This window comes from Lissotriton vulgaris, chromosome 7 (assembly GCF_964263255.1).
Source record: "Lissotriton vulgaris chromosome 7, aLisVul1.2, whole genome shotgun sequence".
Lineage (NCBI taxonomy): Eukaryota > Metazoa > Chordata > Amphibia > Caudata > Salamandridae > Lissotriton > Lissotriton vulgaris.
In genome coordinates this window covers 63,018,218-63,042,934 of record NC_141695.1, presented here as the reverse complement: position 1 = coordinate 63,042,934, position 24,717 = coordinate 63,018,218, and the positions used below count along the sequence as shown (strand labels likewise).

The window sequence follows — 24,717 nt, the reverse complement described above, 5'->3', positions numbered from 1 at the left end:
GCAGGCGCATCATGCATTTTTAGCATTGTGGCGGGCGGTGCTTTCTGCACCGCCCACCGCAATGCTAAAAATGCATGTATGCATTTGCATACACTAAGCGGCAGGCACGGTGTGGTGCCTGCCGCATTGTGTATGCAAATGCAGGGGGGTACCACAGGTACCCCCCATGTGCACCTCCCACGCCCCCTTCACCATGGGGGACCGCAGGTGGCCCCCGAAGTGAAGACCGCCTGCCTTTCTGTTGCGGCCACGGAAAGGCTTCTATTTCAGCCCATTGTAATATGGCTGGCGGTGTTTGATAGACACCGCCACCATATTAAACCTTTTCCACCCCAGTCGCCGGGGCGAAAAAGCGGTGGACAGTCTTTCCGTCTGCCGCGGCCCCCCCGCCATGCTAATATGGCAGGGGGGAAATGGGTGGCGGGCGGGCCAGGATGTCAGGCGAATCACCACCGCCCACATGGCGATCCGCCCGCCACCCTAATGGGTCCCTTAGTCTGTAGGAGAAGGGTGGCCACCTGCTCTGGGGAAGTGAAGGTAAAATTAATTAAAGGTGTTATAACATTAACTCCCTGATCTATGTCAGCATTGTGAGGAATATGTAAGGCGAATTGGTCTTAGATCTGATCCACCTTTGTTTTGAACGTCTGGGCCAATAGGTTGCAAAAATATTGAGTACAGTTCACATTGCTATCTTTTTTAGCAGTCGTCAAGTTATTTATGACTGAAAAGAGTTCCTTACTGGAGTTTCCCGCCCTCTCTATTGTCTGCGTATAGCAATAACTACTATACGCGTCCACTTCACGTGCGCTCCAACTCGACCCTAAATAGGCGCTGATGGAGCCTAGAGCGCTGACCCAGCAGGAAGAGTCCCGGAAATGAGTTACGGCCTTTGGTCCTCCCTCTGCAACAATCGGCAAACGCCACAGCGGACCGGGGAGGACCAAAGAGTAGTAGAAACAGGCAATAAAGTGCTGGATCAGGGTAAGGTAAAAATGTGCAAAGTCGCAAATCAGTTAATACGTTAACACCATACAATATAGTTTAAAACACAAGAGCAGATATAAATAGGCTGCTAAAAACGAAAGGTGTGCAACAAGCGCTGAATAGAGGAGGCAGTTCAAGCATTAGCTTTCAGTAGAGCGCGTCCGCTGTGCGTGCGCTCCAGCTCGCCCCTAAATAGGCGCTGCTGGAGCCTAGAGTGCTGACCGAGTGGGAAGAGTCCCGGAAATGAGCCACAGCCTTTGGTCCCCCCTCCGCAACAATCGGCAAAAGCTGTGGCGGACCGGGGAGGACTGAAGAGTAGTAGAAACAGGCAATAAAGTGCTGGATCACAGTAAGTTAAAAATGTGCAAAGTCGCAAATCAGTTGATACATTAACATCATACAATATAGTTTAAACACAGGAGGAGATAAAATAGGCTGCTAAAAACGTATGCCCTTTTGTTTCAGCGACTACTCTGGTCTCTATTAAATTTACTACTAGGTAGTAAACCTACACATGTGAGAATCTTCCATACAAAAGACGGAAGATGGAGGTGTAATTTTACACTCATAGGTTTGTAAATAGCATTTTGTACTACTTTGGTAATACTAGTGCAGAACTACTAAACATACCACAAAATAAAGTTTGCGAATAGGCACATTGTTTTCTGCAAAACTCAAATAAATAATGGGAAGAAACCAAGGTCATTGTTTTATGGGACAGTCACAGGATCCTCCCAGAAGAGTGCATAGTATTTATTTAAGTACTTGATTAGTTGCTTAATTAATTAAGCATTTAATTACTTTAGAGCCACGATCACTGCTTGCTGGCATCCTTACCTGGCAGGACATCCTGGGTAAGCCCGTTGCAAAGAGAGCTGTAGGCAGCTTGGAGAAAAGACTACCTGCCTGCTGGGGAAAGGTAATGAGAATACATCTCCCAGAGAAGAAACCCAACATGTGAAGTTATCATTCCAGCTGCCAAATGCTAACCCTTCTGGGAGATGCATCCATCATGAAAGAAGCTGCTAAACTCACTGAAAAAGGGTGCTAGAAGTGTGCCCTGAAAAATTATGCCATCAGAAAAGAGCCACAGTTGTGCAAGGAAGTAAACAAAGCGAGATCAGCAAATCATGGGGAACAGGGGCCTAACTCTGATAAAGGCAATGAGTGGCTGACCCTAGCAGACATTACTGGGTCTTAGGAGTTTCTAGGAAGCCTAGGTGCACAAGCAGACGTTGCAGGAGAACTGTGATTCACACAGTAGAAAACTGAGTCATCTTGATGTTTTGCTTAGGTCTTAGATTAGAGTCGATTGATATTGGGCTCTGGCAACATTTATTGTTTATTGTTTGTCTCTCAGGACCTTGATGTTAGTATTGAAATGAATTAAATTCCTCTGAAGATCACCTTGGGAAGAGGCCTTAGGTCCATTCTGTTTGCTAAAGTCTGTAAGTCTGGTTTAACAAACGTTAATGCAATGGCAAAGGCAGTAGGCCTTACTTATTGTGATTACTTTGACTAAGGGGCTGATTATGAGTTTGGCAGTCCTCCAGTGGCACTACCACCGCTGCGCTAGCAGCAGGACCGCCAAGGGTGCAGTGAACACGCCCACCACATTCTGAGTTCAATCCAGGGTGAGAGGGTGGGCGGTACTTCGGCTGTCTCACAGTGGAGGCTATGTTAGGCTCATAAGAGAGCCTTACCAGCAGACTGCTGCCGTGACAGCACCTGCAGCGCGATCCTGCGTGGTGTGGCATGCACCATGTTGTGCATTCTACACTGTGCAGGAATGGGGGTGCAAACCATGCCCCCCCCTGCATGCACCCCCAGACCCAGAAGGGGCAGGATGTTGCATCTCAACAACTCTTTTCATAGCCGGCTTACCGCCATGAAATGGGCGGAGGAAATACCACTGGGAAAATGCTTGGCGGTGCAGCAGTGGCACCACCAGCATATTCCTCCCCTTTCTGCTGTGTCCCTGCTGTGGTATCCTGGATCCTGGCTGAGGCGCTGGTCCTGAGGTGGTCAGACTACCACAATTGAAATACAGAATTGGTTGCGGTGGTTGGACCACCACTGCGAGTACGCCGGTCCTGGGACCGCTGTCCTCTGAATAAAGCCTTAGAGTGTAAGACTAACTATGTTGTTCATAGAAAGTTCATGTAATTTCAATATGCCTAGTTAGGGAAATTGTGATTTTTTTTGGCATTTATTCACTGGGTACCTTGCAGGTAATGTCAGTAGACTAAATTTAGGGGTTAGTTCCCCACTGTGATTTTTCTTTAGTTAGGTGGTTTGTGCCTTGCTTATCTGTGAGGACACTCTCACAAAGGGTTTGAAATTGCTATTCCTACAAGGAATCCTATACTATTTTATATTGTTTTGCCTACAGTATATAAAATTCATGCATTCATAATTGTATGTGTAGCTTTAGATGTGTGTGCATTAAAGCACTTTTCCTTTATTAGAGTAAACATGACGTTTCTGCTCCCCTTGAGACCTCCCAACAGAATTCTTAAAGGGAGAGCTGCCCCAACTAGACTGAATTCTATTTCTTAATAGATGTTTAAACATATTTTTCATTTGTACACTTGTTTGATAGTAAATGTATAAATTAACATATTCAATATAATCATATTAAAATAAACACTTACTTAGTGCGCCAAGGGCTATTGCAGTCACCATCAACAGAGCTGCCAGAACCTCTAACACTGTAATGAACAATGGGTCTTTGGATGATTCTGAAAATAAAAACAAAACCATTAGAAAGAGCTTCAGCCGCACCCCTTCCACACAGACAGATGCTTCAGGTGAACCAAGCCTTCTACTGAGGTAGTTCTAACCTCATCACAGCTCCACACTGGTTCAAGGGATTGGAATGAGCTGGTAATTACTGGTGAGAGATGCCATCCACTGTCAGATAGCTCCAAACAGGAGGCCTACATTGTACAGAACTGTGGTGCAGGCATTGAGCTAATATTCAAAGGAGGAGGGCTGAAAGAAAGTGGTCAAGATTATCTGCCGCATCTCCATCAACCCACATATGAGGGGTATGTATATGTGCATGTGCGCTTACATGCATGTGTGTGTTAGTAACAGAACTCTGAAGCAGGACTGAGACAGGCAGTAATCACATGGCGCAAGCAGATGGAGAGCTAGCGGCAATGGGCTCCACGCTGAGTGCTGCATTTGTGTGGATGGTAAAAGCACACTGGGTAAAGCACATGTAGCAGCTTTTCATTTGGACAATTACCTCCATCTTCTGAGTTTCCCATGGAATGACAAATTATATGTAGTTCCAGTATGTTATAACTGTGCATTTTTTCAATTAAAGCTGTGTAAAATTAGAATGAGGAGGAAATGTACTGTGAGATTTCCTCTACGTTGCACCTGGAGTGATTGTTGAGGGGTAGTTTTGTGAGTCAAGTTGGTAATTCTAAGAGCCAAGCATCAGACACAAAGCACAAATGAGGGGTATATTTATTTATACTAAATGAACTGTACACAAATAGTTATATAATTTGTAAATGTGTATTTGATTTAGGTTTTATTTTATTGTTTATATTTGTAAAGTGCACAAATGCCCTGAGTGGTTTCAGCGCTGCTTTCTGACTTTGGGAGGATAGAGTCACTCAAATGATTAAAAAAGCCAAGATTTGAGAGATTTCCAGAAGGAAAGAAGGTCTGGGCAGTTCTTCAATTTTATAGGGGGAGATTTCCTCAACTTTGCCGTGCCTTTTATTGTCCATATCTTCTTTGTTTTGATCAAATCTGAACAATGGCATCTCTTTTTGTTGTAACATAGGAGTCGTTGAAAAATCTTGAATAGATTGGACTTGAATACAGATGGACTAATGGAGTGATTTGTCTAATTCTTGTTCATTTGTAATTGTTTATATGATTAATTTTTAATGCTGATCAGTACCCTTAAAGAAAATAATATAAAGAATAATTTTTCTATGAAACAAATTTCCTGTGTAGCTCTTTTTTGTATTAGTGTTAATAATTTTCTAGTCTTGAATACTAAGACATTAAAAGAATTTCAACAGATACCAATTAACTTGGATAGACCATAATCTATAAGAAAAAACTAGGTCTATATTCTGCGATTAGTTACTAACAAATAAATCCCCTTGTAGGCACTGTTGTTTTTAACGTGCCTGTAAAGAGGCTCCTACCTCCCCAAGATGCACGTGTTGTCCTGGACAGCACTAAAAACTTAGCATCAGCAGATCTAAGTGCTCTAGATGGAGTGTACCAGATAATTCGGTTCTGCATGTAGGTTGGGCGACTTTTATGCAGTACTTTATAAGAGATGCATAGAGCTTTAAAATGAATCCTTTTTTTAACTTGCAGGCAGTGCAGCTTAACCAGGGAACTGGACATAGATTGATGTTCAGGGATTCCTAACAAAACCCTAGCTGAAGTGTTTTGAAGCATCTGAAGTTGGTGAAAAAATCTCTTCTGAAAGCCCATGAAGAGGGCATTAACATAATCCAATGTGGATAGTGCTAAAGTAGTCACAACCATCATTTGTAGATTAGGTGGAATATAAGGGCTGATTTTCCGGCTAGTCCTTAAGATGAAGAATACAGAAGATACAGGAGCATTAACCTGATTGTCAAAGTTAAGTGTATTGTCCAAGACACTTTCCAGGTTATTAGCTTTCCTGGCTGAAGCAGGGTGTGCTCCCAATTCCTGAGGCCACTGGTGGGCCCCCAGAATGAGCCGATGTGTTAGTGCTGTTTCTTCTATATTGCTGGATAATGATATCACAATATAGGTATCGTCGGCATATGATACAACTGAGAAACCATGTGACTTGATCAGCCTTGTATTTGGGGTGACATGAAGATTGAAAAGGGTAGGGCTCAATGAGGAGTCCTGTGGCACCCCACATGGAAGGCTAAACTGGTCAGATGTGAATTCTCCCAAAGCAACTTGTTGCGTTCTTCCGAATTAAAGAATTTTAACAAACACCAAGCCCCACCTCTGATGACTTGGTCTATAAACATGATCTAAGTCTGAGATCTATTTTTCATATTATTCATGTTTGCTTTCTATTTATCATCACCCCGATAAACAGATGTAGACATTCACAAAACAGGTGCTGGTTCTTCACAGATACTTTCTCAAGAACAAAGAAAACATTACAAATAAAGTGCACTCAACTTTATCTTCTGGATTAAGAGTTGATATGTAATTACCATGACATTGAGGGACTTTCCAAGTTGCGTGTCTACCTCAAATGCTGTTTATGATTATGTAACATGCTGTAAAGGCATTGGTGCCAGGCAAAACTAAAACAGTTTCAGATTATTGTCAATTCAAAACCTTTGATTCATTTACATTGGGTGAAAACACTTTATGCCTGATTTTTGAGAAGCCGAATAAGGGCTTAAGGGGGTGTCCAATGTAAGTCTAGTAGCAAGTGTATCTGACAGTCATTACCGCTCTCAATATCTACGCATTTAGCGTTGTTCCACTTCTTTGCCCTATCTTTGGAAACGAATAGGCTGGCCACATGTACTAGACAGACCACAAACACTCAAGCCACTCCAGGTATAAAAAGCACCATTCATTTAAAAGGTTATGGGGATAGTTATTGATTTCTGAAATTCTTATCCCAAAATCCAGAGAGGAAAATGATTTATGAGGGGTTTTTAGGCAGTCTTGTGGTAGCCCTTTCTAGATTAAGACAGCACTAAAACCTTTCATGTTTTAACACCTTAAGTGCTGCGCCTATTCCAACGGCCGACGGCACCACTACCTCGGGAGTGCTGCCCTCGGCCGTTGGACGTTCCAACTGCACCTGCGCAATGGAACGTCCAGCACTGGAGCTGGACGTTCCATAGCTGCTAAGGTGTTAAACAGTTTTTGGATTTTGCTAACCCAGGAAAATAATAATAAATAAAGCCATGTTTCTTAGAGTAAGGCATGTTTGTCAAGAAAATCTTTTGTAAACCTGGCAGAAAACTACTACAAAATGCAATAACATGGTCAACATAATCTTGCTTGCACAGCAGAGGAGGGAGCATAAAATATTGGACATAAAAAGAAGACAGTGACTAAAGGCTTCCCTTTTTCACATGTAAAATGGACACACAAGGTTTTAAGAGCACTAAATGTCTTTTATCTCCCAGAGACTTCAAACAGGAGGCAAGCTCGACTTAAGGATGATGAAAGTACAATCCAGTCCTTTCCCTGCCCAAGACAGAAGCAGCAAGCAGCAGGCTAACACATTAGAGTACGCAGCAAAGCAGTAGTTCCTCCTGACAGCTTTTCCACTGCTTCTTCCTGGCAGGTTCCTTAGTTCAGCAGCTATCTAACGTTCTGGAGGTGGGTCCCAATATTCATACCACCAATGCTTTGTTCTATGAAGGCAGAGAGTGTCTGTACCCAGCCCAAACCAGTTCTGTCCTCTCTGGCCATGCTCCCCGGCAGGAGTTGGAGACAGCATTGTCTAAGGCAGACAGGGCCTATTCAAGTGCAAGGGAAATCTCTTACCACCACTCTAATGCAGAAAAGTCCTATTCAGGTGCTAGTGACAACTTATCACACTACTTTGAATGCATCCCAAGTCTATTCAGCCCAGCCCTGACTCATTCAGGAAAGGCAGGACACACATCCCCCCCCCAGTGGCTGTCAGAGAGAATGCACATCCCAGCCCCTGTCACTTCAAAGACAGACAGTCAATCCGCAAACCAACAGAGGCACACAGGATGGCTAAGTAAGAAAATACCCACTTTTTAAAAGTGGTATTTTCAAACACACAATACAAAAATCATCTTTAATAAAAGATGCATTTTTATATTCTGAGTAGGTATTTTTTGCTTAGCCATCCAGTGTGCCTCAGCTAGGTTGTGTATTGACTGTCTGGTTTTGGAGTGACAGGGGCTGGGCATGTGCATTCTGTTCAGACAGCCACTTGGGGGCGGGGGTTAGGTGTGTCCTGCCTTTCCAGGGTGAGTCAGGGGTGGTCTGAATAGACCTGGGCTGCATTTAGAGTAGGAGGGAGATATCCTCTCACCTGAATTGTCCTGGTCTACCTTGCACAATGCTGTCTCCACTTCCTGACAGGAAGATGCACCACAGAGGACAGAACTGATTTAGACTGGGCACAGGGCTTCTCTGACAGCAGAGAACAAAGGATTTTGGTGTATAAATTTTGGGGCCCAGACCCGAGAACTTTAGACTGCTTCTGGAAATCAAGAGGAACCTCTGCCAGGGAGAAGAGCTGGAAGAAGCTGGAGGAGGAGTACTGTCCCTTTGCTGTGTGCTGTCTGGAGTTGGCCGCAGTAGCTGTTTTTGACAAGGAGAGGAACTTTGTGTGTATCCTGCTGTAAAGTGTCTCTAAGGGCTTGACGTGGAGCTTGCCCCCTATTCAAGAGGTCTCAGGAACAGCAAAGACCTCACCATCCTTCTGGGCACCGTCTCTAGAACAGCTGGTTTCAGTCGCCACAGAAGAAAAGGGCAACCGTCTCTGTCACCAAGACCGTAGCAGGATTCCGTGTCCTGAAGGCACCACAGAGAGCACCACCTCGCTTCGCAAAGCAACCCTGGTCTCACTGACTCCGAGACGCTGCTTGCCCCGCAGGCTGCAATGCTTCCATCTCACATTGCAACCACGACTGGTGCCCCTATGACTGGCATCAGTGCTTTGGCCGCAACAAAAAAGGCACTGTCTCTGAGTCCATCGATGCTTTAGCTGACCCGTACAGACACGGTTGGCTGGAATTGTTACACTCTATCGTGTTCAGTATCGCCGTAGCCCCGAACAGAGCTACAGAGTCAGAGGAATTGTGCTTTCATTTGATTCCTACCATTTAAAAGGTTATTTTTCACAGTAACTATTTTCACATCATTGTTTGTTGCATTTTTCTCGTTTTTGGTCTTGTTGGTTTAGATAATGTTTTGCTTATTTTTCTAAACTGGTGTGGTGTCCATTTGTAGTGTTTTCACTTGTACTTGGACAAAATGCAAACCATTGCCAACAAGAGACCCCCATTTTTAACACCTTACAATAGTGAAAAACGAAATACACTGTAATTCACTATCTGGACATGTCCTATCTTTCACAAAGATTGCACCCTTCCCATGGGGCTACATTGAGCCTACCTTAAGGGTATCTTATATGGAAGTAAAGGGAAGGTTAGGACCTGGAAAGTGGCCGCACTTGCCAGGTCGACATGGCAGTACCACACTGTGCACAGACACTGCAGTGATAGGTCTTACTTACATTTACAGGTTGCTCGGGTCTGTGGCAAAATCAGTGCTACAGGACCAGTAGTAGCATTCAGTTTGCATGCCCTGGGCACACACAGTGCACTGTACTAGGGACTTACCAGTAAATCAAATATGCCAACCATGGAATCACCAATCCATAAACACAATTTACAGGGACAGCATATGCCTTTTAGCACTGAATAGCAGTGGTAAAGTGCCCAGAGTCCTAAAACCAGTAAAAACAGGGTCAAAAACACGAGTCCAAAAAGCAGAAGGTCTGGGGGTAAACCCACTGAAAAAGCCAAGTACTACATGCGTTCACTCCAGAAAGTCACACAAAGGAAGCTGGGGTGTGCCCTGAATATCCTAGATCAGAGGTCTTCAAACTTTTGTCGGCCGAGACCCCCCATCGAAACCTTTTTACACGTCGAGCCCCCTCCCCCCCACCGCCAACACCACCTGACAAAAAAGTTCTGGAAGCTGGTACTCTGCATCATTGATGGCCATTCCCTCCTGCAGAGCCCAGGTCGTATAGGGAAAATAATATTAAGTAAAGTAAGAGTGTTTAGTAAACGGAAGTTTTGTAACGCATTTGCTTATTCTAAAGTTCAAACGAAAAGTCTCCAAGAAAAAAATTAGCACAAACAATTACATTGGTGCTTTATTTTTCACATAAAACACAAAATGTAGGATAGATTAGCACAGAGACAATGTGTGGATGGATTCTTGCTTCTGCCATCCTTAGGTTGGGCTCCACTTCCATTTTGAGCAGTGCCTGGAAACGGGAGTGCTCACAAAATGTTGTAATATATTTTTTGCAGTTTTATATAGCGTGAACATGACCCAAAGGTATTGGAGCACTTTACAGCAGCATCTTTTACATTACACAAGCACACATTCAATTTTTGTAAGCACAGGGAGATTAGTGATATGCCCAGAATCACAGGATATTTAGCAGACATCAAGAACTTATTCTGGTTTCCCAGCTCAACAGTCATCAGCTCTGGCTGTTGTGCCACTTCCTTGCCCCTAAACAAGATATCAGAAAAAGATGTTCCACAAAACATGCTTTCTGACACAATTGAAAAATCCATTATTATGTGGAATATGGTCAGGTGTTGCCATGTCAGTAGGAGGCCAGCCACAGTTTTCCAAAAAGGCCTAGGGGACATTGACATCATACACATGTGATATAAGTGATTCAAGAGGATATATACATCTTTATTCTCTAGCAGCATCAAGAGTCAATGTGTTAGCATAGTTGGCTCATAAAGGAGATCGCCTTCCAAAGCTTCAGAAATACCTGCACAAGAAAAAATTTACATTTGGTCTACGAAATAAGTGAGAACAGATGGTAGGCACACTTCACAATATCTGTTATATTAGGCTTGTGGACTCAGCTCTAGGGATTGGAACATGATAAACAAGCACCAGCGACTTTAATCAAAAGGTCAAATACATTTTTCGTAGGATCACAAGATGTTGAGCTGATATCAGGACTCAAACCGGGTCGCCAGAACCAAAGTCAGCACCTATGGCATTAATGCCAAATCTGCTTCTCCTTGAAACCTCCAACGTTCTCACTAGTAGTGGGAGGAAGGAGAAACGAGTGAGGCTTAAAAAAAAAAATACATAAAGCTCTTCACTCTTACCTGCCAGAGAATGGAATCTTCAGGAAGGATACAGCCATTGTAAATTCCTTGCAGGGAAACATACTTCCGACGTGGGAAGCAACATGGGGCGCACCTAGACCCGAACTTCGGGGGGGGGGTAACACTGATTGCACACGTGAGATGGACAGGTGAGTGAAGTGTTGCATGAGCAGGGTTAGTAGTGTGCTCATGTGACTGCAGGGTGATCTTGTGTGGCTGCAGGGTGAGGTATAGGGTAAACAGCGCAAGAGCATTGTGAGTGCAGAGGGATCACTGTGAGTGCAGAGTGTGCGGTGTGCTCATGTGACCGCAGGATATGTGGACGGTGTCAATTCATGGTGAGTGGCAATAGTGCAGTGTTGTCACTGTGAGTGCAGAGTGAGCGGGTGGTTTGAATACATAGTGATCAGTGTGAGAACATTGTGATCCTTGTGAGTGCAGCGTGAGTGTGAAAGTGAAGGGTAAGAATGAGGAGTGAGTTGTTCATTCCCAGACACAGTTGAAGTTACTCAGCATGTTATTGAGGCCTGGCATAGGGTTACAGATATAAGTTAAACTATTGCTTCTATGAAATTATTCAGGGTCCAGGGCTCGAGGGTTGAGGAAATAAATATTGTGCTCATCCTGAAACAAACTTCCAGTCGTGCGATTATGGTTGACAGCTCATTATATTGATATCCCAGACGGTACAAAAGTAAGCAGTCCCCTAAAGCCTATTTCCAGCACTTATCTGTGCATACTTGGAACAGCAAAAATACATTGAAAGCATTTTGTAATGTGTTCTAAGGTTGCCTGAATGATCTATGACTTATAATTAAAGGGAACAAAGATTGAAACATCACATTACAAATGAATACATACTTTTTTTTATTTTTAACCCTATTTAGTTTCAAGACAAGGCCTTTGCAGGCTCTTTAAACAACACATGGCTATAATTTTTATTTTGGTAACCCTACTTGCATTCTCACATTAAGGCAGTCTAATTTAAAATGTAAGGAATAGGCAGAGTGTGGGCACAGGGGGTACTGGAACCAGAAAGCAAACAGCCTCTGTAATCAGTTTACAAAGGTATGTAAATAGGCACATGGTTTTTAACAGGTGCACAATATGGGCTCAAAGGGATTCAGCCCACCCCCCCAGTTGTGTGTGTCAGCCAGGGCTGATACGACTTCCCAGGTACACACACAGACAGTTTTTGAGCTGCCAGCAGCACCCGAGTACTGTACAGGTCTTTAAAAGACCATTTACGTGTTAACAAGGTTTTGTTGTTATGTCACCCCTTCTTAGAGCTCCTTCAGCTCCACTCTGCCTATTGCTGAAGGAATTAGCCCCCAGCCCCCCATCAAATTGTTGCACCTCTGACCTTTAAAGACCTGTGATTCCAGACACTCAGCCGAGCCCCCAGCTGCTGGAGTTACAGCAGCCCGGGCTGACATTCACAACTTGCGCCTGGAAGCCACATTAGAAGGTGAAGTACGCGCTCCCCCTGAAGGGATGCTGCGCCCCCCCATGGGGGCGCGCCCCACAGTTTGAAGACATATGTCCTAGATGGACCATCACCAGGCTGATGAGCCTTCATGATCTAGAGTGGTGGCAGGAATTGTCACTGACACCTGAATAGGGCTATGCCTGTCCTCACACAATGCTGTCTCTGCACCCCTGTAGTGTGTCTGCATCCAGGTCAGGGCAAGTCAGGGCATTGAGCACTACAAAGACTATCCTTTGAAGTATGCCTACTTAAAGGGTGGAAAGTGGAATAACTCCTGTTAAAAGTCTCAGTGCCATTAAAACCTTCATCTGCAGCCCCTGAAGTCCTCTTTTGGGAGTTCTGACCAGCCAAGTGGTACCAAATCCAGTCCTGGGCCATTTGAGTTGGCTTCTGCTGCAAAAGAAGATACATATCCATGCACTGATCTTTAGCGCCTGTTTTTCCCACCAGCAAGCCTGCCGTGCGGTTAAAAAACCAATGCATTGCCGCAGCATGGCAGAAAAATCAACGCAGTGCCTGTTGTGCAGCTCCAGAATTGCCACAGCCTGAGTCCTGTGTACTATGTCTCCGACATAAGAGACACCCACTCTGACTCTGATGCAGGCCCTGCTGTGTGGCGAAAGATTTGATTGGAAAATGTACGCAGTGCCTGTTTCCCTGCCGCTGCATCAATCCAGCGCAACTAGATTTTCCATGCATTGTACCTATGCACCAAGTCTACATACAGGATGGGCTTCAGTAAGGTACTGAGGCAGGTATCCAGAGAAACAATGCATCACCTCCCCTCACAGTTCAATACCAACGCATTACCTCCCCTCGCAGTAAAGAAACTGATGTATCACCTTCTCTCACAGTAAGAAACCAATGCATCACCTCCTCTGCTTGGCAGTAAGGAACCCACACATCACCTCCCCTGGGACCAAGGAACAGACCATCACCGTCCCTGTGAGTAAGGAACCAAAGCATCACCTTCCCTGAGAGTAAGGAACTGATGCATTGCCTTGCTTTTTCCGGCATCTCACCACCCCTGCACCTTTTTCCATCTTTGATTTTGACCTATCCCAGGTACTTTGCACGAAAATGTGATGCATCCATAGTTTTCTATGGACTGATCTGTTTAAACCTTTCTAAAGTGATATATTGATTTATGGATGTTGGATTTTTGTCAATTTGGTCTTGTGATTAGATAAATATTGTTCTTTTTCAAAACCTGTGTGAAGTCCTTTTGTTGTGTTTTTACTGTGGTACTGTATGTATGCACAAATGCTTTATACATTGCCTCTGTTGTTTAGCCTGACTGATCTGTGCCTAGCTACCAAAGAGTTAGCACAGGAAAACTTAGGTGTGCACTGGTTCCTGCTTGTACAGGGTGCATTCCGAATGAAAACCAGAAACCCCATTTCTAAAAGTCATGGTAAAGGAGACAGGCGTTGGAAAGAGCTGGACAGGCGGGTTTGAGGGAAGAATGCCCATGATGTGTTGTTAGTGCATCTGGGCAAAAATAGGATGTTCATATAAAAATGTTTGACATTGTTAAGGGCCATGAACAAAGATCTGAACGAGGTCAAAGGGCAATGTTTAGGGTGCTTTGTAGAGTAGACGGAATTCGTTCCCAGGATAAATTAGAGGGATGCTAAGAAACTGGCAGCATTGGACAAGGTGAGGAGGACAATTAATGGAAAGATCTGAAGGTTTTGTAGAGACGATTGGCTAGGCCGAGTGCAGTATTCTGATTTAAGGTACAAGACGCAGATTTCTTTTGGGGCAATGGGGTGCATCTTTCCAGGTACATGATGGAGTTATATTTGCTGGAAGTGAAATAATTTTTAGCACGGACATTGTGAATATGAACGTGAGTTGGCCAGGCAGCGGGGTGGGGGCAGAAAATGCCAAGATAGTGCCTTTTTCTGGTGGTGGTTGGCCTACAAGTTTGCAGGGGTTCAGATATGGGTATTGTTGTTGCCATAGGTGAACTGGGCGGAAAAGGTGGCTGTGAACAAGGTCACACAAGAACAAGGCAGGAAGTTGAAGGTTAGGTTATAGGAAGTTAAGTTTAGTAAATGTTAATATATATATATATTTTTTTAAAAAAATGTTTTTATTATACTTCTGATCACACACATTATACATTCAGCAGTTTGTTTACACCACAGACAAAGGTTATCTTATAATATTATAGCATAGGCAATAAGCATAAATAATTTACAATCAGAAAATAAGCAACAAAAAGGTAAAACTGAATTAAATGAAAACCATACCATCATGCTTTACATAATTCATAGATCCCCCTATTTTAAGCCAAAATCCAAAGATAAACAAAATCCTAATCATAGACATGTTACCCTATCCCATCCCTCCAGCGAGCTAAGGGCTGCCAAATTCTACCTCCTCGGACTCTCCCTACCCTTCCCTTCCTAGCATATATAGGTTTCTCCAGATTATGTTTCGCTATTAGATTCGCCAACCAGACTTGTATCAGTGGAGGGGTCTTGTCAAGCCAAGCCCTTGCTATCATTAATCTGTAAACTGCCATAGCCAAAAACAATAAATCGGCCTGTGCAAGATTACTCCCTTCTGGTCCAAATCCCAACAAAATCCAAATGGGGGTTAAAATTATCTGTATCCCTAATGACCTATCTAGGAAACCCTCAATGTCTTTAATTAAAGTGTGAAGCTGTGGACAGGTAGCAAACATGTGGACAATTTCTTCATCAGGGGAATTACACCTGGGGCAAGTGGTCCCCTCAGAACCCCCCCATTCAGCAATTCTAGCTGGTGTGTGGTAAAGCGAATATAAGGTCTTATAATGCTGGGATTGCAAGGGAGCTGAACACAGAATAGTGTGACCCAGGTCCAATGACTCCTTAAAGGCTTCAGGATCAGCCCCTATTTTCCCTATCCATTTACTGCTATGCTTAACCATATCATCTGGTTTACCACTACTAAGAACGCATACACTGACCTGATCGTGGATTCGCCACCACTAGATATATTCTCCATAATATCATTACCATTGTACCCTGCTGGACCCCCCTGTTTGTTAATATATTTAATGTTAAATGGTAGGGAAGTTCAAATGTTGCAATTGCAGGAGTGCTGTATGTCATGATGTAGATGATAGCTGGGTTAAGTAATGTCGGAAGTGGAAACTTACGGGTGGGGATAGGAATGCTAGATGACGAACTTCTCTAGTGAGGTTTTAGTTTTGTAAGGCGGTATGCCTAGGTTATTTTGTGATGCACACCTGTTTCAATAAAGCAGCCTTTTTCACACATATAAAAGTGTCAGTGGGCTGTGCTTCTTTTCCTCACAATCTGCATGTTTAAAACGTTCCACTGTCCTACCAGCACCTATCTAGCAGCTGTCATGCCTCCCAGCGGGAGCACAGTGGTCACACGTCTCGGCTACCGGTCATAACCCATGCACAGTGGTTGCATGACTCGGCTCACAGTGATGGCCAATATCTTCAGAGTAAGCATTGATAACTCCCACCAACTCGCAGTACAATTCATGTGCACTCCAGCTACTACTGAAGGCGACATATTTGTTCTACAAGATACAAGACTAGAAGCCGAGGACATAAAGCGCCTCAAAGCAAGCTTCGTAGGCGATGTTGTAGGGTCGCCAGCACAGAACAAGAAAAATGGAGTGGTGACAATAGTCGGTAAGAAGTCAAAACTAACAGTAGTGGACACACAGGCAGACACCCAGGGAAGAACCCTTGTGACCAGCCTAAGGAGGGCGGGAGAGACAATACACATGGCCAACATATATGGCCCAAACACTGACGACAAACACTTCTGGGAAGGAATAGGAGCGCAACTGCACACCCTGCCACTAGACGACCTCATGGTGGTTGCAGGAGACATGAACCAGGTCCTAGACCCAGCGATCGACAAACACCCCCACAGACCGAGCTCAACCACACACGGGGGCAACATCCTAAGGAACTTATGCTCCAAGCTCAGCCTGAAGGACCCGTGGCGTCTATGCAACCCAGACGCTCGAGAATACACCTTTTACTCCAACCCCCACAACTCCTACAGCCGAATTGATTACATCCTCATGTCAGAAACACACACGCACCTAATAGACCACACAGAAATTGGCCCTAGAACTATTTCAGACCACTCGCACATTAGCCTAACATTATCAGGGAAGCACAATGAAAAACCATACCGAAGATGGCGCTTCGACGATAGTCTACTCAACAACACCTCTGTGAAAGCGGAGATTGAGGCGGCTATAAAAGAATACATAACAATAAACGACACTCCAGAGACAGACAGAGGAATCCTATGGGATGCTCTGAAAGCCACCATAAGAGGGACCGTCATGACAATTAAGGGCAGGATGAACAAAGAAAGGAATAAAAAAATTGCAGACCTAGAAAAAGAAATGAAAAGCCTAGAGAACGGCCACATAGCCAACATAGAGGATAAGAACACCCTCTCATGCCTAACTAAGCGGAAATACGAACTCAACAGAATCTTGAGCGAGAGAGCAGGGACCTGGGTCAACAAATACAAATCAGTCAACCTGTGTACTGCAAACAAAGCAGGGAAAAACCTAGAATCTACCTGAAAGGGAGACAGAAACAGCACACGATTGGGGCCATTAAAGACAGACACAACAAGTCACAGACTGCAAACAAGGACATTCTGGAAGTCTTTAGAGACTTCTACGAGAGACTATACACAAGAGACGACACACTAAAAGCTGATGGAGGGGAAGAACTACTAAGGGGCATATCTACTCCAACCCTATCAGAAAAGGAACGAGATATACTCGACCTAGCCATAACAGAGGATGAAATAGGGAGAGCCACGGCTAGCCTGAAAGAAAACAAGGCACCGGGGCCAGACGGCTTTACGGCTGGCTTCTACAAGCAGTACCTACACATTCTCAAACCGACCATGCAAGAAGTATTTACTGGTTGTGTCCAGAATGGACGCATGACACAGTCAATGGCAGAAGCAAATATTATAGTCATACCAAAGGAGGGGAAGGACACTAGCGAGGCAAAGAACTTTAGACCAATCTCTCTCATAAACGTAGACTGTAAAATATACGCAAAAATACTGGCTACCAGACTGAATGCTTACCTACCGAAACTTATACACAACTCTCAAGTAGGCTTCCTCAAAAACCGGATGTCCCACGACAACACAAGATTATTATGCCACATAATAAACCACTCCTCCAAAAGCAGCAACGCAGCTGTTATGATTGCCCTAGACGCGGATAAAGCCTTCGATAGGGTGTCATGGCCATACTTCGATCAGTGCCTGGGGAAATTTGGGCTGGGAGCCAACTTTAGGAAGATGGTAATGGCACTCTACAATGACCCCAAAGCACGGGTGGTTGTAAACGGAGGCACATCAGAAATACTTAACCTAGGCAGGGAAACCAGACAAGGGTGCCCTCTCTCACCAGCCCTTTTCCTGCTAGCGATAGAACCACTATTGACTATGATCAGAACCAATAAAGACATTGCAGGAATACCGGTAGGGGAGGAAAACTTTAAACTAGCGGCATACGCAGATGACGTACTAATAGTCACGGAAGACCCAGAGAGATCCATCAAAGCACTGATGGACACAATAGAGCAATACGCCCAGGTCTCGGGCTACAAACTGAACAGGGATAAATCGGAATGCAAACCACTGAACATATACACAACAAAAACAATGCTAGGCTCGTCCGGGCTAACATGGCAGCAGAAGCCCATAAAATATTTAGGCCTCCTCTTCGAGAGGGACCTAAAAGCCACACTAGAACACAACGAGCAAGCCACACTCCAGAAAATTAAGGACAGAGTAGAAGGGTGGTCTCCCAAATTCACGACGTGGTGGGGGAGAGTGGAAACAATTAAAATGATGCTGACACCAATGGTCAACTACATGCTGTGCATGCTGCCACTAATAAACACGGAAAACTTCCACAAAAGACTTGATAAAATGCTGAATAACTTCCTGTGGAGGGAGAAAAAGCCCAGAATAAGTCTACGCAAGCTTAGACTGCCAAAAGACCTGGGAGGCCTTAACTTAACCAATTTCAAAAGATTCCAGGAAGCGTGCATTGCCAGACAGGGGCTCCATTGGCTAGACCCGAGACCAGACTACTCCCCCGCATGGCTCACGCTAGAGCGGGGACTACTAAAAGGCATGAATCCAATCAGCCTTCTCACAGCCTCCAAACACCCAGCGGTCAAGGACAACCCAGTCCTAAAGAATACAAAAATAGCGCTACTAAGGGTGGACAAACTGATGGAAACAGGCATAAGGAAGAGTCAACTCGAGTCCATCTGGCATAACCCTACAATAAAGTATAGGGACAAGACTCTGAACATGCCCTCTTGGTACAGACACGGAATACCCACGGCCAATGACCTTCAGAAACCTGGCACGTACCTTACTTTTGACCCACTAAAGGAAGAGCACAACTTACAGAGCATAGAACTATACAACTTCCTGAAGATCAAGGTAGCTATAAGGAAGGCAAACCTGAAGGGCCTAACACCCTCACTCATACATCACGCCGCCAAACTCAATACACTAGGCCACCAAGTAGCACACCTCTACAGAGCCCTCAGTCCCAAATCAACCAAACTCAAAGACAAAGTCATGAACTTTTGGGGTACAGTAGCGGGCAGGGGACTAAGTGAGGGCGAGAAAGCGGACCTATGGAGATCCACAACTAGGAGAAAGGTAACTGCAACCCTAAACCAGACCAAATTCTGGCTAATACATAAAGCCTACTGGACACCAGCCCGCCTAGCAGGCATGGGGATCCGGGAGAGCGACTCATGCTGGAATTGTGGCAAGGGGGGAGGGAACCTAGAACACCTACTCTACAGCTGCCCTAAGATTAAAGAGTTCTGGGAAAAAATTGAAGTGCTAATTAACGAGATTATAGGGGTAACCATCCACATAGACTTCCAAGGCCTAGCACTCGGTTTCACCTCCTCAGCAATCACGACCAAAGAGAACCGCGACTTAATTGATCTACTGCTGACTGCAGCTGTCAAAATGGTTCTAAGTAATTGGAAAGACACAGCAAAAGCCACGCAGAAAGCATGGCTTAACTGGATCACCTTTCTACGAGCGGCCGACAACATAACAGCGACACACACACCAAAGACACACAGGCAGTCGAACATGTGGGGCTCCCTAGATGACTACCTAGAATCGCACAAACCTCCATAGGCGGTGAAGCTGGATAACCCAGCCAGTCCTGTGCGCACAACACCCTTACAACCAGCATCTGCTCCTTGATCTTTCCCTATCTCCTCTCTCCCGGGGCAAGGGTCCAAAGAGATAAACCAAGCATAACGAAGGGGTGGAAGACGACATCGGAAATCTGAACTGGAAAACCGGAAATCGGACTAACGTCAATAAGACTGGCAGCGAACAGTTCGAACAGTTATGTTCCTCCCCCCCCTCCCCCCCGGCGCTTCTTTTTCTCTCTCCCTTTCCTTTCTTCCTCTCTTCTCATCCATGTATACTGTATGCTCCATGTAAATATATATTTTTCTACAATAAAAAAATTAAACAGAAAAAAAGAATGTTTTTGTTTTTTTCCCTCTGATTGCAACACCCAGCATGACGTGCGCTGTAAATACACAGAATGTCCGCAGTAAACGAGTTATGCTTCCACCACAGCTGGCTTTGAAATTCAAGCAGGCCCTTGCCACCGAAGTAAAGTAAACAATTTGACAAGAAGGTGAAGTTTACACAAGTTTATTGCTTAAATAAACCAGCTGTGAAGCAAAGCTCCCTCCCTGCTCTCCAGTAACCGTTCAACCCTCCTGAACCCCGTGACCTCATACATCATAGCAGTAGGGCAATCAGGAATGTTGAATGGACTCTGAAGATCAAAGGTTAGTTACCCCACCATAAACACAGGGGGCCGAGTGGGCGGGATCAGCAAGAGCACGGCGTGCCCCATCTTTTTAAATTTATTACAATCCATTCCCCTTCTTTGTCATTTTAAAAATGCGTCCCAGGACGGCAGGAATGGTCCTTGCTAGAAAGTGATGACATGATCATCCAGCCCTGCATGTGCACATCGAGGATGGCCTCAGCAGTCGCCACTACCGTCCCCACCCCCCCGCCCCCTCTGTATCTGGGGCAGGGGCCTGCCCAGCAACACTGGAGAGGCCCTCAATCTTTAGCATGCAGAAATGTTAACCTATGGCGGCCTTGCAGTGATTGACACCTCACTAGTGATGCTGCCTGCCTGCCCCCTCTGTGACCAATACAAGGGCCACATCAGGATGCATTGGCCTCATCTGGCCTTTATTTTTGGGCTCTCCTGGACTGATGACGTCACCAGGAAAAGACAAAGATGTCTTCAGTGTGAATATCCTATCCGACTCCACCCATCCGGTCTCCACCCTGCTAGACCTGGAAAATAGGGGGAAAGGAGGCTGAAGTTGGAGAGACCCTGCGCTGGTTCCTGTACCCAGTGCCTTCCCAGCCCCACCAGCCTCTCCTGGAAATCGTTTAGTACGCGCACAATGAAACACTCACTCCCCTTCACTTCTGACACCCCTCAGCAACCACTGGGCCCAAGAATATCCAAAATCGGCTTTCCTGGGTCCAAGGAGACAAAGAGGAGGAGACCCGAGGGACGCCGCCTTATAAAGCTAAAGGCGGTAAGTTTTGGTTTTGAAACGTGTACCTACATGTCATCAAGAAATCTGGCCACTGAAACCAGCCCCTCCAACTGAAGCTCGGTTTCATGGCGCGACCAAGGGCGCCCCTCCTCTAGGCGAGGGGGGGGGGCATAGTCAATTCATGCCTGCCTACGGGTCCCCAGCGCCTCCTTTGCTTTTCTGCTCTTTTCTCAGCACTGGGGCTGCCAGAGCAGCCTGGACTGCCAGAAGCTGAACTCTGTGCTCTATAGAAACAAACATCAAGTAACTTGAGAAACAGAAGAAACCTGAACTATTTAATTAATGACTGTGGGAAACGCTGAATATGATCCTTATCAGCTGTTTTCTTGATTTTAGTGTATGCAATGCGTACTGCTGCTCTGTCTGTGTTCAGGGATGTGTTTTTTTTAAACCATACTGCTTACCTTATAAGGATATAAGCGATGTACATTGAAACGGGTCCCTTCTGTGCCTTGTATTCATGTAATTAACTTTTCAGCCAAAAACACTCATTGATTTCTGAATAATGAGTTTAAGATCATTAAGGTAACCATGTTGTTCCTACTTACGTTTCACATGTTTTACTTAGTCTTGCATTCCCTATGAGTGTTAGCTTGTTCCAGGTTGTTGGCACCTTTTTTTTTCAGGCAGCGTATTACACTTGTGAAGTGCATAATTTGAATCGAGTCACACTCAGGTGTTTATAACAGGGCACAATTAGGTTGCAGCTGAAGGCAGTGCAATTTTCTCTCAGTGGGTCAGAAAGGTGTTCGGGGAGAGAGGATGTGGCGCTATGGCCAAAGCTGCCGAATTTGGAACTGGGGAACCATGTTCAGCCTTCAAGACCAGTCCAGCAGCCCACTCCCCTGAGGGTGCACTTTCCTCTGCTAAACCTTAGAATGCCTTGCTAGACCTTAAAAGCTCTGGACTCTAAGCACCAGCAGGTGGGTCCTAGTGGTGGCCACTGTGGGTTGACCTTGAAGGCCTGTCCACCATAATCCATACTGATGTTCACCTCTAGTCTTGTGGAAAGGCCGACGAAGCTGCACACCCTTGAGAAACAGTGACTCTGTCATTGAGGTCAAAGGACAACTATAGGATAGTCCGATTCTCCCATTGGTGCCTCAATTGTTTCAGCAGTAGTAGTGCAACTCACCAATGATTGTCAGTGCAGGATTTTCACGCACACCAAACTAAGTTCACAAACTTCATGGTCTGTCTGTTTCATGCACAAGCACATTTAACATGTGCTGCCTACTTTGGGGGCACTGGAATTGTGCAACAATGGAGGACAAAATGATGTTGCAGTGTTGAATAAATTATGCGGCAATAAAAAACGCTGCAGCATAACATGGTACGTTTTTTGATACTTTATTATTTTGATATCTTTACACATACTAACAGTACCTGCAAAGCTTTTGCCTCATTAATACAAGTGTAACATACAAGAGCAGCAATGAGAAAGGTGACCAGTCAAACTTTGCACTGGGCCCTCCACCTCGCAGCAACCCAAGTCACATTTTTTTGTAACTTTCGGTTCGTTTGTGCTACATACAATTTTTTTGTTAACATTGCCAGATTATGCAGCAGGTGATGTATTATGTGGCAAATGTGGCAGGGCCATAATAATGTGGAAAACATTTGCAAACTAGGATATTTTGCCATTCTTGTTTGAACTTCTCTCATGGAAAAAGGGAGAAGTGCTAATGACAGAAACTGCACGGCTTGGAGACAAATGGCTTGTGCTACCACTTTTAAGCGTCTGTGATTGCAAATGTATCCCACTTTGTGCATGTATTTTAATGTCAATAACCTTAAATAAAGATGTGTATTCATTGGTTGAATTAAAGAAGGTAATAAGCTGTAACTAGTCAGAGATATACCAAACAAATACAAAAAATTGGGATGTTTTGATGTTTCTAGCCACACCTCTGACTCCGCCCACTGACCTGATCCTCAGGTTATTTCCACCCTAATTCTCCGTCCACAGTTCCCCTACTTTTTCCCCCCACTTCGACCACTGCATAAACACATCATAACAGAGTGAAATGGTGTAAAATGTTTAGTCATAACATGAAAATGATCTATCAGCCTTTCTAAATCTTGCATTTTCATAAAACTGTTAAAATGGTACAAATAAAAAGAACTCAGCTGAACCTAAATGACAAGCGATAGAGACAGACAGGGAAGGAAGAGAAACCAGCAAGAAAATATAAAGGGACGATGCAGTAGAGAAAGAGAGATAAAGGGATAAAGGGAAAATAAACATAATGTGTTTGTGTGAGACACCGAGGGAGAAAGTGAAAAATGTTTTCAGTCAAAAAAGAACATTGAGCGAAAGAGAAATAAATCAGTCAGATTCCCATATCAAAATGTATAAGTGTTGAATTTTAGAGTTGGGAAGAGGTCTTGAAACGTCCACATCCGCTTCAGCTAAAAGGACAATCTATGGGCCCCCCTTTAACTGATAGCAGCGAGGGTTGCTGGGCTGAACCTTAAAAGGTGGCTCACTCTGAGGTCCCTCTCCCTCACTGAGGGTTCAAGTTGCTCGTCTTGGCTTCTATATTGGGTGCCTCCGAATGAGAGGTCCCTGTCTGCTGTCCAAGACCCTGTTAGCCTTTCATCTGTGCGATGTGAATAACATCAGCGCCACTGAGCTGAGACGTGACAGCATGTGTGATCTGAGCAGAAAGGGATAATATATCAGCCTTTGTTGTGCACTTTACATATGAACTGAGCTATATCGCTGGATATGTTATGAGTTAAAAGTCTGACAAATGTTTCAGTAGTTACTCTTGTGTCTTAAAGCGGCTCTCATCAAAGTTACCATTACCAAAGCCCCACCCCACCACTTGACCCAGTTTGCATGGGGGGTTTGCAGTTCTCTCTAAGAAGGAGATGTTCCCCCTGCTCACCTTGCTTCTGTGATTTTGAACCGCTTCCGGGTCGCCCAGCCTGGCATCCACACGGATGCCCTGCGTGGTACCCGCCTCTCTCCTCTGCCATCTGTGCCTGGTCCTGGGGAGCGGGGAAGGGTCTGCTGGTGGAGCCCTGGTGCTGCCTGTGAGGTCTGCTCACAGAAACAAGCTCCTCTGCACTCACAGGAAGGGCAGACCACAGGAACCACAGTATGCTCCAATTACAAACCGAGCAGAGGAGGAAGCGGGCTGTGGGGGCGGCCGGACAGGAAGTGCCTTGAAAGTGCATGTGGCCAAGGCTGACAAACAATGCCAGGGTTATGGGAAATCGAAACAAACACTCCTAGCTCAGAGCTGTCAGGCAAGCCTACCAACCTCTATTACTTTTAGGGTTTTTTGGAAATACTTCTATCATCAGAACTAACCGAGGAAGGCGGTGCGGTGCTTTCTGTAGGTGAGGTGGTTACATACCGAGACGTGTGATCGGGAGATGGTTTAACGCAAGTCAACACGCTGCTCTGGTGTGTGTGGAAAGGATGCTTTAATGAGGCAGGTGCATGATACAACAAGCATAACCCTTGGACATCGCCTCACAGACTAACATTAAGGGCTCACTATACACAGCAATACCTGTAGCAACATTTCAAGAAGGCAAGCTTCAAATTTGCATCAGCAAAGTTTTACTGCACTTAAATCCATATGTGTATATGTTATAATAATAATACAGACACTTATAAAGTGCGACAGCTACCTCAAGCAGAGGTGTCCGGGCACTAAGCGATCAAC

General features: G+C 44.9%; 1 protein-coding gene across 2 annotated transcripts in view; it reads right to left on the bottom strand.

Annotated features, from left to right (window-relative positions):
• The window catches only part of LOC147700726 (killer cell lectin-like receptor subfamily B member 1), a 73,204-nt gene extending 49,103 nt beyond the window's left edge, over window positions 1-24,101 (bottom strand). For both annotated transcript variants that reach the window (XM_086929736.1, XM_086929737.1), the window contains exons 1-2: window positions 23,929-24,101; window positions 3,642-3,728 (exon numbers count right to left, since the gene is read on the bottom strand). In XM_086929736.1, the coding sequence (XP_086785862.1) occupies window positions 3,642-3,728; window positions 23,929-24,019 (178 nt within the window). In that variant the 5' untranslated portion in view covers window positions 24,020-24,101. The remainder of the gene's footprint in view (window positions 1-3,641; window positions 3,729-23,928) is intronic.
• Window positions 24,102-24,717: the final 616 nt, after the last annotated feature.